Source organism: Equus caballus, chromosome 20 (genome assembly GCF_041296265.1).
Source record: "Equus caballus isolate H_3958 breed thoroughbred chromosome 20, TB-T2T, whole genome shotgun sequence".
In the NCBI taxonomy this organism is placed as follows: Eukaryota; Metazoa; Chordata; class Mammalia; order Perissodactyla; family Equidae; genus Equus; species Equus caballus.
The window spans coordinates 30,164,213-30,184,160 of NC_091703.1; the positions used below are offsets into that span (position 1 = coordinate 30,164,213).

The following is a 19,948-nucleotide window of genomic DNA, read 5'->3' on the forward strand; positions in this document are numbered from 1 at the left end:
CATATTTACCTGATTCTGCATGATCTCTCATTCCTTTTGTTGGCATCTGTGCTTTTGGGTAAGTGCTCTCCTTTCCAAGACATTATAGGTTTGTATCAGCAGGGAAAGATCTTGACCAGTTAGGTCAGCTTGGGGTAGAGGATAAGTCAGCTGGTAGTGTCGTGGGCAGCTGGGGCTTACTATTGGGTTCTTCAATTGGGCAAAGCCTCTGATTGTGCTCTGAGGCTATTATGAGTCTGCTGGCTGGAGTCCACACTCAAGTGGGACCCCTGGGTGGGATTCCTGATTGGCCAGGGCTTCTGGCTTTGTTCTGTAATCAATAGGACCACTAGCTGGGCTCTGCAGTCACCTCTGGTGAGGCAAGGTTCAGGCTGTGTTCCATGATAGGTTGGTGCCACTGGTTTGACTCTGTGATTAGCAGGGCTATGGGCTGGGCTCCGCAATCACTCCAGATTGGGTGGTGCCTTACCCTGTGCTCCCTGAAAGGATGATGCCACTGGCTGGACTGTAGTTTTCTTTTCTCGTAGTATTCTTTCCTAGCCTTAGTATCAGGGCAAAGCTGGCCTTATAAAATGAGTTTGTGAGTGTTCCCTCTTCTTCAAATTTTTGGAAACTTTTGAGAAGGATTTGTGTTAATTTTTCTTTAAATGTTTGATAGTTTTCACCAGTAATGCTATCTGGTCCTAAGCTCTTCTCTGTTGAGAGGTTTGTGATTACTTCTTCAATCTCCTCACTCATTATTGATCTGTTCAGATTTTCTATTTCTTCATCATCAGCTTTAGTAGGTTGTATGTCTCTAGGAATTTTTCCTTTTCTTCTAGGTTATCCAATTTATTTGCATATATTTGATCATAGAAGTCTGTTATGATGCTATATATCTCCATGTTATCAGTTGTAATCTCTTTCATTTCTGATTTTATTTATTTGAGTAGTCTGTCTTTTTTCCTTAGTCTAACTAAATGTTTATCAATTTAGTTTATTTTTTCAAAAACCAATTCTTAGCTTTGTTGATCTTTTCTATTGTTTTTCTGGTCTCTATTTCATTTATTCATGCTTTGATCTTTGTTATTTACTTTCTTCTGATAACTTTGTTTTTTTCCTATTTCCTTGAGGTGTAGAATTAGGTTGTTTATTTAAGATCTTTCATTTTTCTTAGTATAAGCGTTTATCACTATAAATGTCCCTTTAAAACTTCTTTTGCAGCATCATATAGTTTTTGGTATGCTATGTTTCAATTTGGACTTGTTTCAAGAGATTTTTAATTTCCCTGTTGATTTATTCTTGACCCATTGGTTGTTCAGGAGTGTGTTGTTAACTTCCACATATTTAAAATTTTTCCAGCTTTCCTCCTGTTACTGATTTCTAGTTTCATATCATTGTGATCAGAAAAAGTTACTTGCTATGATTTCAATCTTCTTAAATTTATTAAGACATGTGTGTGACCTATCATATAATATACCTGAAGAATGTTCCATGCATGCTTGACAAGAATATGTGTTCTGCTGCTTTTGGAAGAAATATTTGCCTGTTAGATCCATTCAGTCTAAAGTATGATTTGTGTCCAGTGTTTCCTTATTGCTTCCTTCCGGATGATCTATTTATTATTGAATGTGGGGTATTGAAGTCTCCTAATATTATTGTATTGTACTGTCTGTTAATCATTACTTAATATATTAAGGTGCTCCAATGGTGGTGCATATATATTTATGATTGTTATTTTCTTGATGGATTGACCCCTTTATCATTATATAATGACCTTCTTTGCCTCTTGTTACTGTTTTTGGCTTAAAGTCTATTTTGGCTGATATAAGTATAGATACTCTGCACTCTTTTGCTTTCCAGTTGCATGTGATAGTTTTTTAGATATGTGTACTTTGAACATATGTGTGTCCTTAGAGCTGAAGTGAGTCTCTTGTAGGCAGCATATTGTTGGGTCCTTCATTTTTATCCATCCAACCACTCTATGACTTTTGATTGGAGGGTTTAATCCATTTACATTTAAAGTATTTATTGATAGGTAATAGCATACTAATTCTATCTTCTTAATTGTTTTCTGGCTGTTTTGTAGTTTCCTTGTTCCTTTCTTCCTCTCTTGCTGCCTTCCTTTGTGAATAGGTGATTTTCTGTAGTGATATGCTCTGATTCACTTCTTTTTATCTATTGGGAATCTACTAAAGATTTTTGCTTTGTGGTTACCATGTTTCTTGCATAAATTATCTTATATACATAGCATTACATTTTACATTGATAGCAACTTAACTTTGATTGCATATAAAAACTCTATGCTTTTCCTCACCTTTTTGTATTTTTAATGTCACAAATTGCCTCATTCTATAGTGTATATTTATTAACAAGTTACAGTAATTGTAGTTATTTTTAATACTCCTGTTTTTTAAACTTTATATTATAGTTAAATGGTTAATACTCCACTATATTACAGTATTAGAGTATTCTGGATTTTTGTACATACTTGCATTTATCAGTGTGTTGCATATTTCCATATTTTTTCATGTTGCTAATTAGTGTTCTTTCATTTCAGCTTGAAGAACTCCTTTCAGCATTTCTTGTAAGGCAGGTCTAGCAGTGATGAGTTCTTTCAACTTTCATCTGTCTGGGAGTCTTTATTTCTCCTTCGTTTCTGAAAGATAACTTTGCCAGATAGAGTATTCCTGGTTGGCAGGGTTTTATTTTCAGCACTTTGAATATATTGCTCCACTCTCTCCTTGCCTGTAGGCTTGCTACTGAGAAATCCACTGATAGCCTCATTGTAGGTTACAATCTTTTTTTTCTCTTGCTGATTCTATGATTTTCTCTTTGTCTTTGATTTTATCTTTTTTGGTGAGGAAGATTGGCCCTGAACTAACATCTGTTGCTAATTTTCCTCCTTTTGCTTGAGGAAGATTGTCACTGAGCTAACATCTGTGCCAATCTTCCTCTATTTTGTATGTGGGATGCTGCCACAGCATGGCTTGATGAGTGGTGTGTAGGTCCATGTCCAGGATCCAAACCCATAAATCACAGGATGCTGAAGTGGAGTGCGTGAACTTCACCACTGTGCCACAGGGATGGCCCCACTTTGTCTTTGAGTTTTGACAGTATTATTATGATATGTCTTGGAGAAGATAGTTTTGGATTGAAATTATTGGGTGACTTATTAGCCTCATGAATTTGTGTGTCCAAATCTCTCCCCAAGGTTGGGAATTTCTCAGCCATTCCTTCTTTAAATAAGCTTTCTACTCCCTTCTCCCTCTCTTGTTCTTCTATAACTCCATTAATTCACCCATTGTTTCTTTAGATGGTATCCCATAGATCATGTCAGCTTTCTTTCATTTTCATTCTATTTTCTTTGTTGTACTCTAACTGAATAATTTCAAACTTTGTATCTTCTAGCTCACAGATTTTTTCTTCTGTTTGATCTATTCTGATGTTGAAACTCTCTGTTGCATTTTTCATTTCATTTGTTGTATTCTTCATTTCCAAGATTTGTTTTGTTCTTTTATAGATAGCTATCTGTTTGATAATCTCACTTTGTTCATATGTTGTTTTCCTGATTTTGTTGATTTATCTCTCTGTGTTTTCTTGTAGCTCATTGAATTTTCTTAAAACATCTATTTTGAATTCTTTATCTGGTAAATCATAGCTCTCCATTTCTATGGGTTTGGTTACTGGAAGATTAGTGTGACCTTTTGGTCCTGTCATGTCTCCTTGATTTTTCATGCTCCTTGAAGTTTTGCATTGCTTTCTTTGCGGTTGACGTAGTAGTCACCTCTTCTAATCTTTACTATCATCCTTTAGGTGAGATATCTTCTGTTAGCCCTATTAGAGATTCTGAGGCTTTCTCAGACCTTATATGGATACACCTGCTCCACACATCTGTTCCCTCTTGTGGCAGATTTCTTCAGATTTCACATCTTCTCTTGATCCTGCTATGCACTAGCCCAGCTGCTGATAGCCTCTCTTTTGTTTTCCTGAAGGTGGCTACCACAACTCTCATAGAGGCAGTTTTGTTCATGGATGGATGCCATATTTCATTGTTGAAGGGGGTACAAAAATGAGGGATGTCTTTTACTACTACGAAGCTGACATCACTTGCCCTAAATTTCTATTCTTGAAGATCTATTCCTTATAACCATTTCTGTTACAAAATATAAATTTATTCAGGGTTTAGTGCATATATGAAAAGACATCTTAAAGAAAAAGAGACATAATGTTGAAAATTAACTCATTACAAAAGCAAAGGAAGGAATAGAAGAAAAAGCTCTAGGCTAGGCTTCCTCTGTAGAGCTGATCTGTCAGGAGAGTTACTCCTCACAGGAATAGTAAGGTTAACATCAGGTTTACTGATTCAAGAACATATTGCTCTGGTTGCAATCTGTTAATCAGGAAGCCAAGATTAGCACACCAATGTAGAACATTTCCGCAAAGTGGAAGCTCATGGAATGCAAGCTTTATTTGGCACACCTAAGGAAACAACCAAAAGAGAATGTTCTTCACAAGATAGAATAAAGCATAAAATCAAGTAACGCAGAATGCTACAGAGGATAAATAGGAAAAGATTTCACAGGATGATGATGAAGGGAGCTTCCAGGATGGGACCTATGTCCAGTATGGTGGAGTCATTAGAGGAGAGAGTAAGTGTGCTTGCTAATTACAGGGTATATAAAAGAGAAAAAAAATGATAAACTTTCTCATGTTAGATTTGTAGAATCCAACAAAAGAAGAATGAGCAGTTTAAGTATATTATTAAGAAATATATAGTTAATTCTTAAAGGAACAGCCAAAACATTTCAAAGTGGGTGATTATTTATAAAAGGTATCAAGGATGGAGAAGAACAGAAGAGGTGACTGTTTCACAGGTGATCCAGTGAAGTTATTATATAATGTTAATTTTATATATATGTAATGTTTACATTATACTATATAATATTTATATATATACATTTTATAATGTTTATATGTTACTTTATAGTGTTTATGTAATATATATAATGTTATATATGTGTATAAAACTATATAAAACATTTATTAAATTTTAAATTAACGTAAAAACAAGTACAAAGGGGCAAAGCATGTCCCAAATCTGGTTTAATTTTGTCTATAATATTTTAGAATACGTTTTACCCAATCAGCCTCAGAAACCAACTGAAAGAAGAAAAATGTTTTAAGATTAATAGTGGGTAATCTTAGTAGTACACAGGAGAAAATGTTTTGCACTTTTCTATCCTTATAGAAACAGAATATTGCAGCCTTTTCTCCTGAAAATCAGAGACTTTAATAGTTTACATAAATAGAACATGGATTTGCTTGGCAGTGGTTTACCTTTAACATATATTTGCAAAATGTGTGTGGTTGAGGTTCAAGAGGATGTCAGAGTGACAAAAACCTCCAACCTTGGAGCCAGAATATCTGGGTTCAAATCCTGCCTCCACCACTGAGTAACATTGTGGCAATGGATGAGTGAGTGGCTTAACTTCTCTGTGCCCCAATTTCCTCATCTGTAGAGGCTGGATAATAAGACTAGTCTACCTTATAGGGTTATGGTAGGAATAAAAAGATCAATATAGGTAATGTTTAAAATAGTGCCCAACTCATACTAAGTGCATTAAAATTGTTTGCTATTATTATTAGGGAGGGAATGTCAGACCCAGTGTAAAATCAGAAGCCAGTATGTAAAACCAAATGGACCCAGACAAAGATTTCAGATGGGAAAGGCAAGTGAGATGAATTTGGCTCACTTTTAGAACCAAAGCACTGCTGAGGTTTGGAATGGAAATAAGGGACATTCAAGCTTAAGACTTTTTTTTAAATATCCTTTTTTTTTTGGTGAGGAAGGTTGGCTCTAAGCTAGCATTTGTTGCCAGTCTTCCTCTGTTTTTTTTTTCTCCCCAAAGCCCCAGTACATAGTTGTATATACTAGTTGTAAGTCTTCTGGTTCTTCTGTGTGGGATGCCACCACAGCATGGTTTGATGAGCAGTGTGCAGGTCCATGCCCAGGATCCGAACCAGCGAAGTCTGGGCTGCCAAAGTGGAGCTCAGGAACTTAACCACTACACCACCGGGCCAGCCCCAAGACTTTCTAATTAATGTCTGTGGCTCCTGCTAGACTCAGATGAACACATATGCAATACAAAAAACAGGCTGCAGCATCAGCTGTGTGATTAGGATTTGGAAACAAAAATCTCACCCTGACAAGGAGATTTTAATGGAAAGGCAAGGGAAGTTGTTAATGGAAGATTTTTGACATAATAAACAAAATTGGTAGAGATCATCTAAATGTTCAGTATAAAAGGTTTGAGTGATACTTGGATAATTTTCTAAACTTTTGCAGGCATAAATTTGGAATTTACTCTAAAAGATAATTAGGAAGAGATAAATGGTGAAAGTAGGCTCAAAAAGAGCTCCATGTTAATAAGGAAAAGTTTAGTTTTAATGTGTTCCACTTTTTCTGTTTCCTAGCTCCCCAGATTCCTCTATGTCTAACCACTTGTCTTGTAAATTTGAGCCTTAGCCCCATGAGGAGCTGTGGAAAAAAAATCAGGTGACTCAGTACAACCTATACTTTTCATTGTCAGTACAACTCAAGCAACTTTTTCCATGTTGGTTGGTGATAAATTCATTGTCATTTCAGTACTAGTACAACATCATGCTGAAGGCATTCCTGTGAAAAGTTTTATCTTGTGAACATTATGCCATTGTAACCAGGACAGCTCCTTGAAGGGCGTTAATTACAACTTTGGGATTTATCCTCCTATGGCTCTAGTCAAGGAAGTCACTTTATTCTTTTTGTTCTCATAAAGGCCCTATTTGCTCAGGGGTCCATCCCCTGATACCTTAAATGCCCTAAGGAGTTCCCAAGTTCTGCTAAAAGCAAATCTATTATTGGACAAACCTAGGCTCTCTCTCCCATAACAATGATAATCATAGCTATTTTCAGACTCTGCTTTCCGTAGTTAGATTTCATACATTAGCAAAGATGGTAAAGGAGGACTATTACGTTACTGTTCTCAGGTCACATGGCAACCAGTGAGTCCCATATCAGTTTAGACATGATGAGGACATAGACCAGGAAGAGAACGACAGGGAAGGTGGATAAACACAGGAAGGTTGGTACTGAAAGAAGTTGATGGAGCACCACTTAAGAACCAGGTTTGGTATAAAAGAGCGAATATGACAAGAATTAGAAAAACGTCTGTTAGTAAACATGGGGTTTAGAAGAGAGTTCTAAGCCACTCACTTCCCTGATAATGTTTGACATAAAGGAAGAGAGAAGATATTTTATTCCACAGTCCATAAAAGCTACCTTTGGTAGAGTCATTTCCCTCTTTTCCACTAAGAAGAAAGTCAAACCATAAAGCTCCAAACTTTTGTTTTCATTAATTCTGTGGTTTTTTTTAGTCCCTTTTCTCCTATCTCTTTTTACTTTTAGAAGAATGTTGAAAGACAGGTTATACAACAGTTAAAGAAATATCACACAACTGCCATTTTCTTTTAATTAATGTTGTAAGGAATTCAGGCAGCTTTATAAGGGAAGAAATTATGTCTGCATCAGAAAATGTACCCACAGTATTTGACTTCAAATATCTTGTGGTGTATTACTTTTTATTCTAGGGAAATTTAAAAATATCCTGTGGAATTTTCCATCATGACTCAAAAGGTTAATGATCATTTACATTACTAGTAATACTAAATTTGTATGGATATCTTTATGCCTGTCTGAATCATTCTGAGCCACGTTCAATGTTCTTAGCTCTTTAGCTGTAATACAACCAATTGGGCATCCCTTATATTTTTTAAGAGTCAAGATTACACTATTTGAGGGGCCAGCCCCATTGCCAGTAGTTAAGTTCCCACACTCCACTCAGCAGCCCAGGGTTTCACTGGTTGGATCCTAGGCATGGACCTAGCACTGCTCATCAAGCCATGCTGAGGTGGCGTCCCACATAGCAGAACTAGAAGGACCTACAACTAGAATGTACAACTATGTAATAGGGGGCTTTGGGGAAAAAAGAAAAAAAAAAGATTACAGTATTTGAGCCAGTAAAATTCCCTCAAATGTTTGTGGGTGGATCTGTTCTGGTTGAATTTCTCTTTTGCCTTGTTCTATCAGAGAGTATGAGAGGAACAGAAGTGGCAGGGTTATTTAGGAATATTTAAATGGTTGGTTACTATGTTTATGGCAATAACTATATAATAAAAGAGTGTTTATCTTTTCTCCTGAAAAGGAAAGATTGATAAGGCACAAGAGAAAATAAGCAACTGGAAATCAAACTAGTAGTACATACTTGAATTTCTTAACTTTATGTTTTACAAAAGAACAACCACAAGATGAACTTGTCATTGGATTCTATGCAATATCCACATATCTTTGTGTATTAAAAGTTAGTGAATTTTCTATTCAGAAGTTCCATTCCAAATTGTAGGAAATCTAAAACATAAGATGTAATTATAAATTATGATTCAATTTAAATTATATCTTAGCTATTGTTTTGAAGTAAATTAAATTTTGTGGAAACTATCTTTAAGCCCCATTGTCCAGGTCTCACAGCCCTGTGATATATACCCTTTCAATTCCAAGTACCACAGAGTTCCTCATCTCTTTCCTGATCCAAACACCCTCCCTTTTTGTCTGGCTCCCTCTCTACAGTTTTCGTAGACTCTGTAATTGCTTTTGTCTTTCAAAATTATTTGTATTCTCATTTATGTTTCGAAGCATTCCATCACTGAATACCCCAACCTATTTTAATTCTCAATTAATCAGGACTGAGACCTTCAGCTCAGTTCATATTGTGAATATTCATAAGTTGGTGTGTGCACGTGCATGTGTCTTTGTTTATACCTCTATTTGTGTGTTCTCTTGTCTGGAAATAAGCTGGTGGCATAAATCAACAAGAATATTCTGATCTTTCTATAATCATATTCGACTGAATTTTGTTTTTTCACCCAATATTAACGTTTTAAAGTTACTGCTGAATTGCTTTTCATCTCACGATAAACTCATGTATGTGTAAGATTATTAAGACTGCAGATGTTCCGTTCTCTGTAACTGAAAAATTAGAAATAGCCAAAAAATGCAGAAAAAGTGAATAAGTTTAAAATGTTTTTGTAAAAAAAAGATGATTTTTCATGAAAATTGTCTTTTTGGCTATGGAATATCTTTAACCTTCATTTATTCAAATGTAAACTTCAGGATGCATAGAAAGAAGTTATTGATTTTATTCACTTGAGAAGTTATGGATTTTATCTACAACAGGACAAATGTCTGAATGAAACATAAAAATAAAGCTATCAAAAATTCTACTGTCCTAATGGCAGTATTTGGAAATGGCATAGAGTTTTCCCCAATTATTTGCAATCAGTTGACAGTGAGTGGGCAGCCTTTGAGTTTATGTGATTCTTTCTTTAGGGGCAGAAAAAATATGTATGATGAAGGAAAAAAATGCAAGTTCTGAAGGCTACTTTGTTCTGCTGGGTTTTTCTAATTGGCCTCATTTGGAAGTAGTTCTCTTTGTGGTTATCTTGATGTTCTACTTGATGACATTGATAGGCAACCTGTTCATCATTATCTTGTCACACCTGGACTCCCACCTCCACACTCCCATGTACTTCTTCCTCTCAAACCTCTCTTTTCTGGATCTCTGCTACACCACCAGCTCCATCCCTCAGTTGCTGGTCAACCTCTGGGGCCCAGAGAAAACCATCTCTCATGCTGGTTGCATGATTCAACTTTACTTTGTCCTTGCACTGGCAACCACAGAGTGTGTGCTACTGGTGGTGATGTCTTATGACCGTTATGCAGCTGTATGTAGACCTTTGCATTACACCATTCTCATGCACCCTCGTTTCTGCCGTCTGTTGGCTCTGGCTTCTTGGGTAAGTGGCTTTACTAACTCAGCCCTTCATTCCTCCTTTACCTTCTGGATACCCCTCTGTGGACATCACCAAGTGGATCACTTCTTCTGTGAAGTTCCAGCACTACTGCGACTGTCATGTGTTGATACTCATGCTAATGAGCTGACCCTCATGGTCACCAGCTCTATTTTTGTTCTCATACCTCTCATCCTCATTCTCAGCTCCTATGGTGCCATTGCCAGGGCTGTGCTGAGGATGCAGTCAACAACTGGCCTTCAGAAAGTCTTCGGGACCTGTGGAGCCCATCTTCTGGTTGTTTCCCTCTTTTTCGTTCCAGGCATGTGCATATATCTCCAGCCACCATCGGGAAATTCTCAAGATCAAGGCAAGTTCATTGCCCTCTTTTATACCGTTGTCACCCCTAGCCTCAACCCTCTAATCTACACCCTAAGAAACAAAGATGTAAGAGGGGCAGTAAAGAGACTAATGGGGTGGGAGTGGGAGATGTGACAAAGAGATTATCTGTCCTGTAACTTTTGTTCAGAGAGTCTTATCCATCTTGAAGTTTGGTTTCACCGCTCTTTTGATATTTATTTGTTCTATAAACCACCAAGCATAGAAGAAAGGTTATTTTTATTGGTTAATTCTGAAATATTATCTAGAGATAACCTTTTTGATTTGTACCACTTTAGCCTTTAATTATTCCACATTTAGTGTCCATAGAAATTAGGGACTTGGTTTTAAAATTAATATGCTAAGTTTTGACTGAGCATTAATATCTATAGAAAGAAAGGGGAACCTAGAAATAATTTAGACTAAAGGACTTTTTGGTCATTGCCCAAATTAAATTTAGCTAAATGGTAAAAAGATTTATGACAATTCTTTGACTGAGACACACTTTTTTCAAGATACTAAATTATATGAGTGTTTTGTCCCGTATATACTTGTCACATGCTTGTCTATATGCTTGTCACATTCAACAGTATAAAGAAATACCTGTTCCAAATGGTTCATTCATCCATCCATCCATTTATTCATCTACTTGTTCATTTCTTTTCTTCATTAGCTAAATCACTCGTAGACTGAGGAGGTCTTGGTAGCATAGATGAATAAAACACCCTTTTTGCCTCAATAGAATTCATTCTCTAGTGGAGGAGATGACAATGTAAGATAGAACATGAAGTATCTCTATATGACTTAATTTGTCACTGACACGAGGCTAATACATTAAGGTAGGTTGTTAAAATCTAAAACAAAACAAAAAGTTTGGCCAAAAACTTGAAAATATATACCAAGTGGTAATTCCTATTGGAAGATGATGCTAGTAAATGAAATAAAACCAAATAAAAGTATAAGAGTATGTGGTTTCTTTTCTTAGGAAGATTAGCCCTGAGCTAACATCTACCAATCTTCCTCTGTTCTGTGTGTGGGTTGCCTGCCTCAGCACGGCTGACAAGTGGTGTAAGTCTGCGCCTGGGATCTGAAGCTATGAAACCAGGCAGCGAAAGCAGAGCATGCAAAACTTTAACCACTAGGCCACCAGGCCTGCCCCCATAGTATGTGTTTAATTTGCTTTAGTTGGCTTAGTTAATGACATATTGAAGATATCTTAAAACCTTTCTTTTATAAACATCTTTTCTCTTTGCTGTGTAGTATTAGTTTTTAATGTTGAAAGGAAAATTGGTCTATATCCTTTAGTTTGCCACTCTTAGTGATAGATAATAAGATTAATGAATCACAGCTGGGAGAGACTCAAGTAACAGCAGAAGTAGGCTTCTCTTCTCCCTCCACTTTTTTTAAGGAAGTTAAATGTGTATATAGATAGGGAATAACTTCTAAGGTTGTGATTTAAAGACTGTCAACTAATGAGAATTCATAAACTGGGAACAATTAGGAGCAGTAGTAGTAGATCATCTAATATCTGAAGCAGATGGAACTAGGCTCTGAAAATAACTTGATTCATCCAACAGCTGTCTTAATGAATATCCTGAATAAATTATCCATAAAAGTAATTGACTTGTACATGTTAATTTATTTTGCTTTTAAAACTTAATTTAGTATGAATATTTGCCATTAGTAAGGATATTATAAAAATAAATATCTATGATATTTTTTCCAGCTAAGGGACTACATCTTCTGATAATCACTTGAATAGGTGATTTATTATACATATCACTCCCACCATCACCATTTGAAATAAATCTACTTTGCAAGTGGAAGATATGTTCAATTGAAGCTGTTGGCTTATAAGCAGGAATAATGGTCTAAGGACAGTTTATTTGAAAGTATCATTGGCCAACTCATTCCTTTTGTAGCTGTAATCCAGATGTTAGTTTAGTTTTCCACCCCTTTAAAGATCTCCTATTGAATGGATTATAAAACTAAGAAAACAACTCTCTGGGATTTCCCCTAAGTTCCTGAGTGTATTACCATTACATGGTCTGCTGTGCTTGGATTCCTCCTCTCTGGCGAATTTGTTTTCTTCTCTCTTCATTTTCTTAATCTCTCCCAAGACATGAATATTAATACAGGATACAATCCCATGTCCTTGAACCCATCTCCCAACCAAAGCTTCTGTATGTAACAGGATTTTTACTAAGTAATTGGGGCTACATGATGAGGTCACTTCACATATCATACAACCTTCACACAATTTGAAAACATAGACTCCTCCTGCCTTCGTGGAAATCTTACCATTTGGAATACCTCATGTAGCACTTCAGCCTTTCAACATATAAATGAGTCTCTTTTTCAAGTCTATTGAAGTATAATTTACATATAATAAATTCACTCAATTAAAATGTACAGTTGATGAATTTTGACAAATTATCACCACAATCAAGACATAGAACATTTCCATCATTCCCAAAAGAACTCTGTACTTTTGTGGTCAATGCTCTTCCTCCATCCGCAGTCTCAAGCAAACATTGATTTTCTGTCACTACGGTTTTGCATTTTTGTTTTGTAGAATTTCACATAAATACAATTAAACAGTGTGCAATCTTTGAGTTTGGCTTCTTTCACTTAGCATCATGTTTTTGAAATGTACGCATGTACCAGTAGCTCCTTCCTTTTAACTGACTGATTAGAATTCCATTGTATGAATATGGCACAAAATATCCATTTATTTTTTTTTTCCATTTATCTAATAAGGGGTTTTGGGGAATATTTACTTTTTGCCTGTCATGAACAATGCTGTTATGGAAATTAGTGGGTAAGTGTTGTGTGGGCAAGTGTTTTCATTTAACTTGGTACATCTTTAGCCGTGGGATTGATGGATCATATGCTAAGTATATGTTTACCTTCATTAGAAACTATCAAAATGTTTCCAAAGTGGCTGTACCATTTTCACTCCAAACAGCAGTGTATGAGAGTTCCAACTGCCCCACGTTCTCCATAATACTTGATACTGTCAATCTTTATATTTTTAGCCTTTCAAGTGAATTTATAATTATATCTCATTAATTTTCATTTCCTTGAGGATTGGTGATGTTGACTTTCTTTTCATGTACTTAATATATCTTATATTGTGGAGTTTCTGTTCCAATATTTTACCCATTTTTATTAGGTCATTCATCTTAACATTGAGTTTTAACTGTTATTTATATATTCTTGACTCAAGTCTTTTGTCAGATAAATGTTTTGTAAATATTTTCTCCCAGTCTGTGGTATGCCTTTTATTTTTTAGTATTGTCTTTCAAAGAGCAAATTTTTAACTCTAGTGAAATGAAATGTATTATTTCTGTAAAAAAACCCTGCTGAAACTGGTGCAGCCACTATGGAAAACAGTATGGAGATTTCTCAAAAAATTAAAAATAGAAATACCATATGACCCAGCCATCCCACTACTGGGTATCTATCCAAAGAACTTGAAATCAGCAATTCCAAAAGGCCCATGCACCCCTGTGTTCATTGCAGCAGTATTTACAATAGCCAAGACGTGGAAGCAACCTAAGTGCCCATCAACTGATGATTGGATAAAGAAGATATGGTATATATATACAATGGAATACAGCCATAAAAAAGATAAGTCCCGTTCACAACAACATGGATGGACCTTGAGGGTATTATGTTAAGTGAAGTAAGCCAGATAGAGAAAGACAATCTCTGTATGACTCCACTCCTATGTGGAAGTTAAACATGTAGACAAAGAGAACAGATTAGTGGCTACTAGGGGAAAGGGGGGATGGGGGGTAAGCACAAAGGATGAAGGGGTGCACCTACAACATGACTGACAAACAATAATGTACAACTGAAATTTCACAAGGTTGTAAACTATCATAATCTTAATAAAAAGTAAAAAAAAAAAACCCAACCCTGAATTTATAGACCAATTTGGGAAGAACTGACATCTTGGCAATATTGAATCTTCTGATCCAGGAACATTGTATATATCTCCATTTATTTACATCTTCTGAATTTCTTTCAGACGCATTTGAAGAGTTTTATTGTACAGATCTTGAACATATTTTTCTCAATTCATCCCCAAGTATTCCGTTTTTGGATGCCATTGTAAATGGCATAGATATACAACTGATTTTTGCAATATTGACCATGTATCCTGAGACTGTGCTAAATGCATATTTTATTTATGGTAGCTTTTAAATAGATTCCTTAGGATTTTCTAAGTACATAATCATGTCATCCACAAATAAAAAGTTTTATTTCTACCTCTCTAGTTGTTATGCTTTTATTTCCCTTCCTTGCCTTTTGCACTGGCTATGATTTCCAGGTTAACATTGAATGGAAGAATTGGGAGCAGAAATCCTTGCCTTCCCAATCTTAAGGGAAAAGTTCTGTCTTTTTCCGCTAAGTAAGGCATTAGCAATTTTTTTTTTTTAAAGATTTTATTTTTTCCTTTTTGTCCCCAAAGCCCCCCGGTACATAGTTGTGTATTCTTCGTTGCGGGTTCCTCTAGTTGTGGCATGTGGGACACTGCCTCAGCGTGGTCTGAGGAGCAGTGCCACGTCCGCGCCCAGGATTCGAACCGACGAAACACTGGGCCGCCTGCAGCGGAGCGCGCGAACTTAACCACTAGGCCACGGGGCCAGCCCCAGCATTAGCAATTTTTTGTTGGTATCCTCTACCAGGTTTAAGGAGTTTCCTTCAAGTCTTGGTTTGCTGAGAGTGTTTATTATGGAAGGATGTGGAATTTTGTCCAACGCTTTTTCTGCATTTCTTGAGATGATCTGATGGCGTCTCTTCTTTATTCTATTAATATGGTGAATTTCACTGATTGACTTTCACAAGTTAAACTAGCTTTGCCTCCTGGGAAAAAAAACTCAACTTGATCATGATGTATTGTCCTTTTAAAATCATGCTGGATTTCATTTGCTAATCTTTTGGTAAGATGTTTTGTGTCTATAATCATGAGTGATATTAAACAGTATTTTTCTTGTCTTGTGATATTTTCGTCTGATTTCTGTACCGATTTAATGCTGGCTTCATTACATAACTTGGGAACTATTCTATTCTATTCTATTTTCTGAAAGACTTTGTTTAGCGTTGGTATTATTTCTTCTTAAATGTTCAATAGAATTCACCAGTGTAGACCTGAGGGCCTATAGTTCTCTTTGTGGGAAAATTTTAAATTAAAATTCACTTTCATTGGTACACACTATTAAGATTTTCTATTTCTTTTTGAATCTGTTTGGTTATTTGTATCTTTCAAAGCATCTATCAATTTCACATTAGCTGTCGAATTTATTGTTCATAATCTTCTGTTATCTTCCTTTTATATCTATAATGTCTATACTGACTGACTTTCATTTCTGATCTAGTAGTTTGTATGTCTCTCATTTTTTAATTTTCAGTAAGCTAGAGATTAGTCAGTGTGTTGATCTTTCCAAAATACCAACATTTGTTTTCAGATTTTATTCTTAATAATTTTGTATTTCATAATCTACTTTTATAATTATTCTTTACTTTTTTCTACTAACTTTTAGTTTAATTTGATTTTCCTTCTTTATCCTTTCTGGTGGAAGCTTTGATCATAGATATTAGACTTTTTCCTTTTTAAAAAACATATGCATTTAAAGCTGTAAATTTCTCTCTAAGCACTGATTTTGCTGCATGCCATACATTTTGACATTTTGCATTTTCATTTTGTTTCATATATTTTCTAATTTCTTTTGTGATTCCTTCATTGACTGAAGGGAGTGACACAGTGGGTGCTATCATAAAAGATTGATAAGAAAACAGATATGGGAGTATAGGGGCACCAGTTGAAGTGAGAACTTCAGATAAATCTGGAAATATTTTATTATGGTACATCATTTCTATCTTCTCTGTGGCATTTATATCATTCACACAAGTTTAAAGAATTTGCCTTAAGAGCAGAGTTGAAGCAGAAAAATCTAGTGTTTACTGTAAAGGCAAATCTTTTACTAGGCGTGTCATTGCAATATTTAGAACTAGAATCCTTTATGATCAATGGGTGATTAGAGTCCTTCTAAGTAGGCATGAGGGACAACCAACTCAGAAATACTATACTTCTTGTAAAGGATAAGGATCTCATTACATGTCTCATTAAGGACCCTTTTGATCTGCCAATCCTAGAACTATCTTTATCATGATAAATCTGGTAATATGTATAGTTGATGGGTTAAAGAATGGTTCTCAAAATAGACACCTACCCCTTCTCAAGCATTGTCTTCATAGACACCTCCACATCCTTGTTTCTCAAGGTATTGATGAAGGTATTGACACTGAGAGTGACAATTACATAGAAGACAGTAAGGAACTTGGATGGGTCTTGGCAATAAAAGTTTGTTTGCTGGAGAGATACCTATGTCTATAATCTGCTATATTGCCATCTATCTATCTATCTGTCTATCTAAACTATTTCTCTATCTTGTGATTGCATAAGAGAGACACATGATAGGGAAATGTAAATGTTGAAGGTTTTCTTTCCTCTGGAGGGTGACTTAATGAAAGATCGAGTCACCACATGCAATGTCCCTATAGGAGGTGATGGTTACAATGAGGGACACAAGGACAATAAGGTTGTAAAGACAAAAGCCTTAAGGGCCAAAGTATATACACAGTCGAGCAGCATGTGGGTCTAGGATATCAATATGAGAACGCTGCCAATTATATGGGTATAGAATGCCAGTTAGTGCAGGGTTTTGCAGACTGCAATGTATTTGTCATATGTCTTGACAGTCAGGAAGGATACATTTCACCATTCCCAGTGTCAGGACAAAACAGTGCTGGATGGCCAGCCTAGTTAGGTTATAGTCTTACCTGCACCCCAGATAAGAGTATACAACATTGGAGACATGGAGCCTATGGTGAAACATACATGTAATAGTGAAAAGTTGACTCCCTGAAACGACATTGGTATGAGGAGCTGAAAATCTAGAGGTGAAAACAAGAAAATATTGACGTTTTCCAGGAGAGTTTACAGGTAGTATGTGAGGAAAATGGCAAAGAGAATTAGCTCTAGCCCAGGGATAGTAAGAGAAATCCACCAGGATACAGCTTTCTAAAGATCTAATAATGTTCTTTTTCATTCCCTGGAGCTTTGCTTTATGTCTTGGGAGGAAGATGGGTGTCTGTGAAATGGACACAGTCAACAACTCCAAAATGCAGTGATCCTAGGGGAGAGGTAAAAATTTGGCTAGAAGTTTCAGCAAAGAGACATTAAACCATTGTGAGATGTGAGACGCACAAAATTTGGGGGGGGGGGCTGATTGTTTTAAGAGTTGACTATGAATAATTACTAATATGTCCTGTCTTTTGTCAGGTGTATAAAATGCATTTTCAAAATCTGAACATGTACAAGGGGAAGAAAACTCAATATTCTCCATCTTTTTTTAATAATTGGGATTGATTCAGATTTTTCATTTTTCCACTCACATGGAATCCAAAAAATGTCTCCCTATAGGCCTTTGTCATTCTGACTTTTATCTTTGGATCAGGGAAACCACGATGACTTTAACGATTAATTTAAATAAATAATTAATTATTGTAAACTTGACATTAAAGGATCTAGTTCCTATGTGAAGGCAATAAGCTTCTAAGTGATCAGACAATACCTTAGAAGGCAGATGATGGGATTATTTTTGATATACCCTTCTAATTCCATCTATTCTTTTTAATACTATGTGTAACATTTGTCCTGATAGGATGAGAGTGAACATCTTCTTCTGGCATCTCAGTAATCCTAAGCCCTATTCTACCCCAGCCACGGAGGTTTCATCATATTTTACTTCATTGGTGAGTGGTCTCACCCTTGGACTATGTAGGTTTTCTGACAGCTGATGAAGATGAAAGGATTGGGGAAGAATAGGAAATCATACCCAGCAATAACTAAATACCAAAGCTGGAACTCATCTCTAGCTTAAGTTCCATCCATGATGTTTTAATAGTTTATAATCTACTCTAATTCACATTCTTCTCAAAGAAAACTCTCAATTTACCAGAAGTCTACAAAGGTGAATTAATGTTATTTGTCCCATGTGAGCCCCCATACATGACTTGTGCCTTATGGTCTGTGATAATCTTACAATTAAAATGGTTTGCATTGGTTTCATGTCTTTAAGGTTGAGTATGGAATCTGAAAACTACCCAAACTCAGGGTCCATGTTTCTTCCATAAAGCACTTTGAAAGTCACATACTTTCAATGTGTTTTATCTCTAAAATGTGTTGTAGGAAAAGAAAAAACTGAGAGGTGTTGCTTTAGAAATACTTTGCTGTAATTAAACCTTTTTATGCCATCCATGTTTTCCCAACAACAGATTCATAATATGGCACATAGAAACTTTTAACATTTGTTAGCACCCAGTAGCTTGGCAGAGGCTAAACTTTCTCTTACGAATCTAGTGACTCCAGCATAAAGAATATTGGAACTTGGTACAATCTGCTACAGCCCAGGTTGTCAGACATTTCTGAGATTTTGATAACTGAATGAATTCTGCTAAAAGCTTATCACTGGTTAAATACTTCCTCAATAAAACAAAAAAATTGTAACTATAAATACTATTTAATAATATTAATATTTAAATTTAAATATTTATTTAAAAAATAACATTTAGTATATATTAGAGTGAACTGGGATGATATATACCAAGCTCATAATATTGGTTGTCTCTGGTGTGGGTGTTGGGTCAGAGAATGGTAGTTATAGGGGACATGGGCTTTTTATCTGTGATATTTTATGTGCTAAAAAATCCTGGAAATAAACATGCAAAAGTAATAGTTGATGTGGCTGGCCTGGTGGCATGGTGGTTAAGTTTGCATATTCTGCTTCGGCGGTCTGGGGTTGGCCGGTTGGGATCCTGACTGCGGATCTACACACCATTTGTCAAGCCATGCTGTGGCAGGTGTCCCACATATAAAAGGAAGGAAGGTTGGCACAGATGTTAGCTCAGGGCCAATCTTCCTCAGCAAAAGAAAAAAAAAGAAAGAAGGAAAAAGAGGAGAATTAGTGGCAGATGTTAGCTCAGGGCTAATCTTCCCTTCTCCCCCCCAAAAAGTGGTAGTTGATGATTCTGAGTTGTGGGAACACAGGTGTTTTATTTTTAATATCTAAAATAAAGAATAACAAAGAAATGAAGTAGAATTGTTTGTTAAAATATGAGTTCAAATTAAAATTCAGTCTGATATATGATAACATGTATTGAATAATTATGTACCAAACACTGTGGAAAATATTTATATATATTTTTCTTATTGAGTTCTCACAATAATCAAGACCACTGAAACATAAAGACTATTTTGTGGTACTTCTCTTAAATAGAATGGAAAATACCTGATTACTCTGTTAAAATTACAAGTTTTAGAGTCAGCCCGAGTGGCCTAGCAGTTAAGTTCAGCACACTCCATTTTGGAGGCCCGAGTTCGGTTCCTGGTGTGGAACTATGCCACTTGTTGGTGGCCATGCTGTGGCGGCAGCCCACGTACAAGCTAGAGGAAGATCTGCCTCACACGTTAGTCCAGGGAAAATCTTCCTTGAGCAAAAAGAGAAGGATTGGTGACAAATGTTAGCTCAGGGCAAATGTTTCTCAGCAAAAAAAAAAAAAAGATACAATCTTTAAAGTGTAATCTTAGTATAAAATTATTTCCATACCAAGATTTTCTTTACTATGAATGGAA

General features: G+C 35.9%; 1 protein-coding gene across 1 annotated transcript; it reads left to right on the forward strand.

Annotated features, from left to right (window-relative positions):
- Window positions 1–9,420: 9,420 nt before the first annotated feature.
- On the forward strand, window positions 9,421–10,359 carry OR2J1 (olfactory receptor family 2 subfamily J member 1). Its single transcript, NM_001391105.1, is given in 1 exon segment — window positions 9,421–10,359. A coding segment is annotated over 1 exon segment (939 nt).
- The last annotated feature ends 9,589 nt before the right edge of the window (window positions 10,360–19,948 follow it).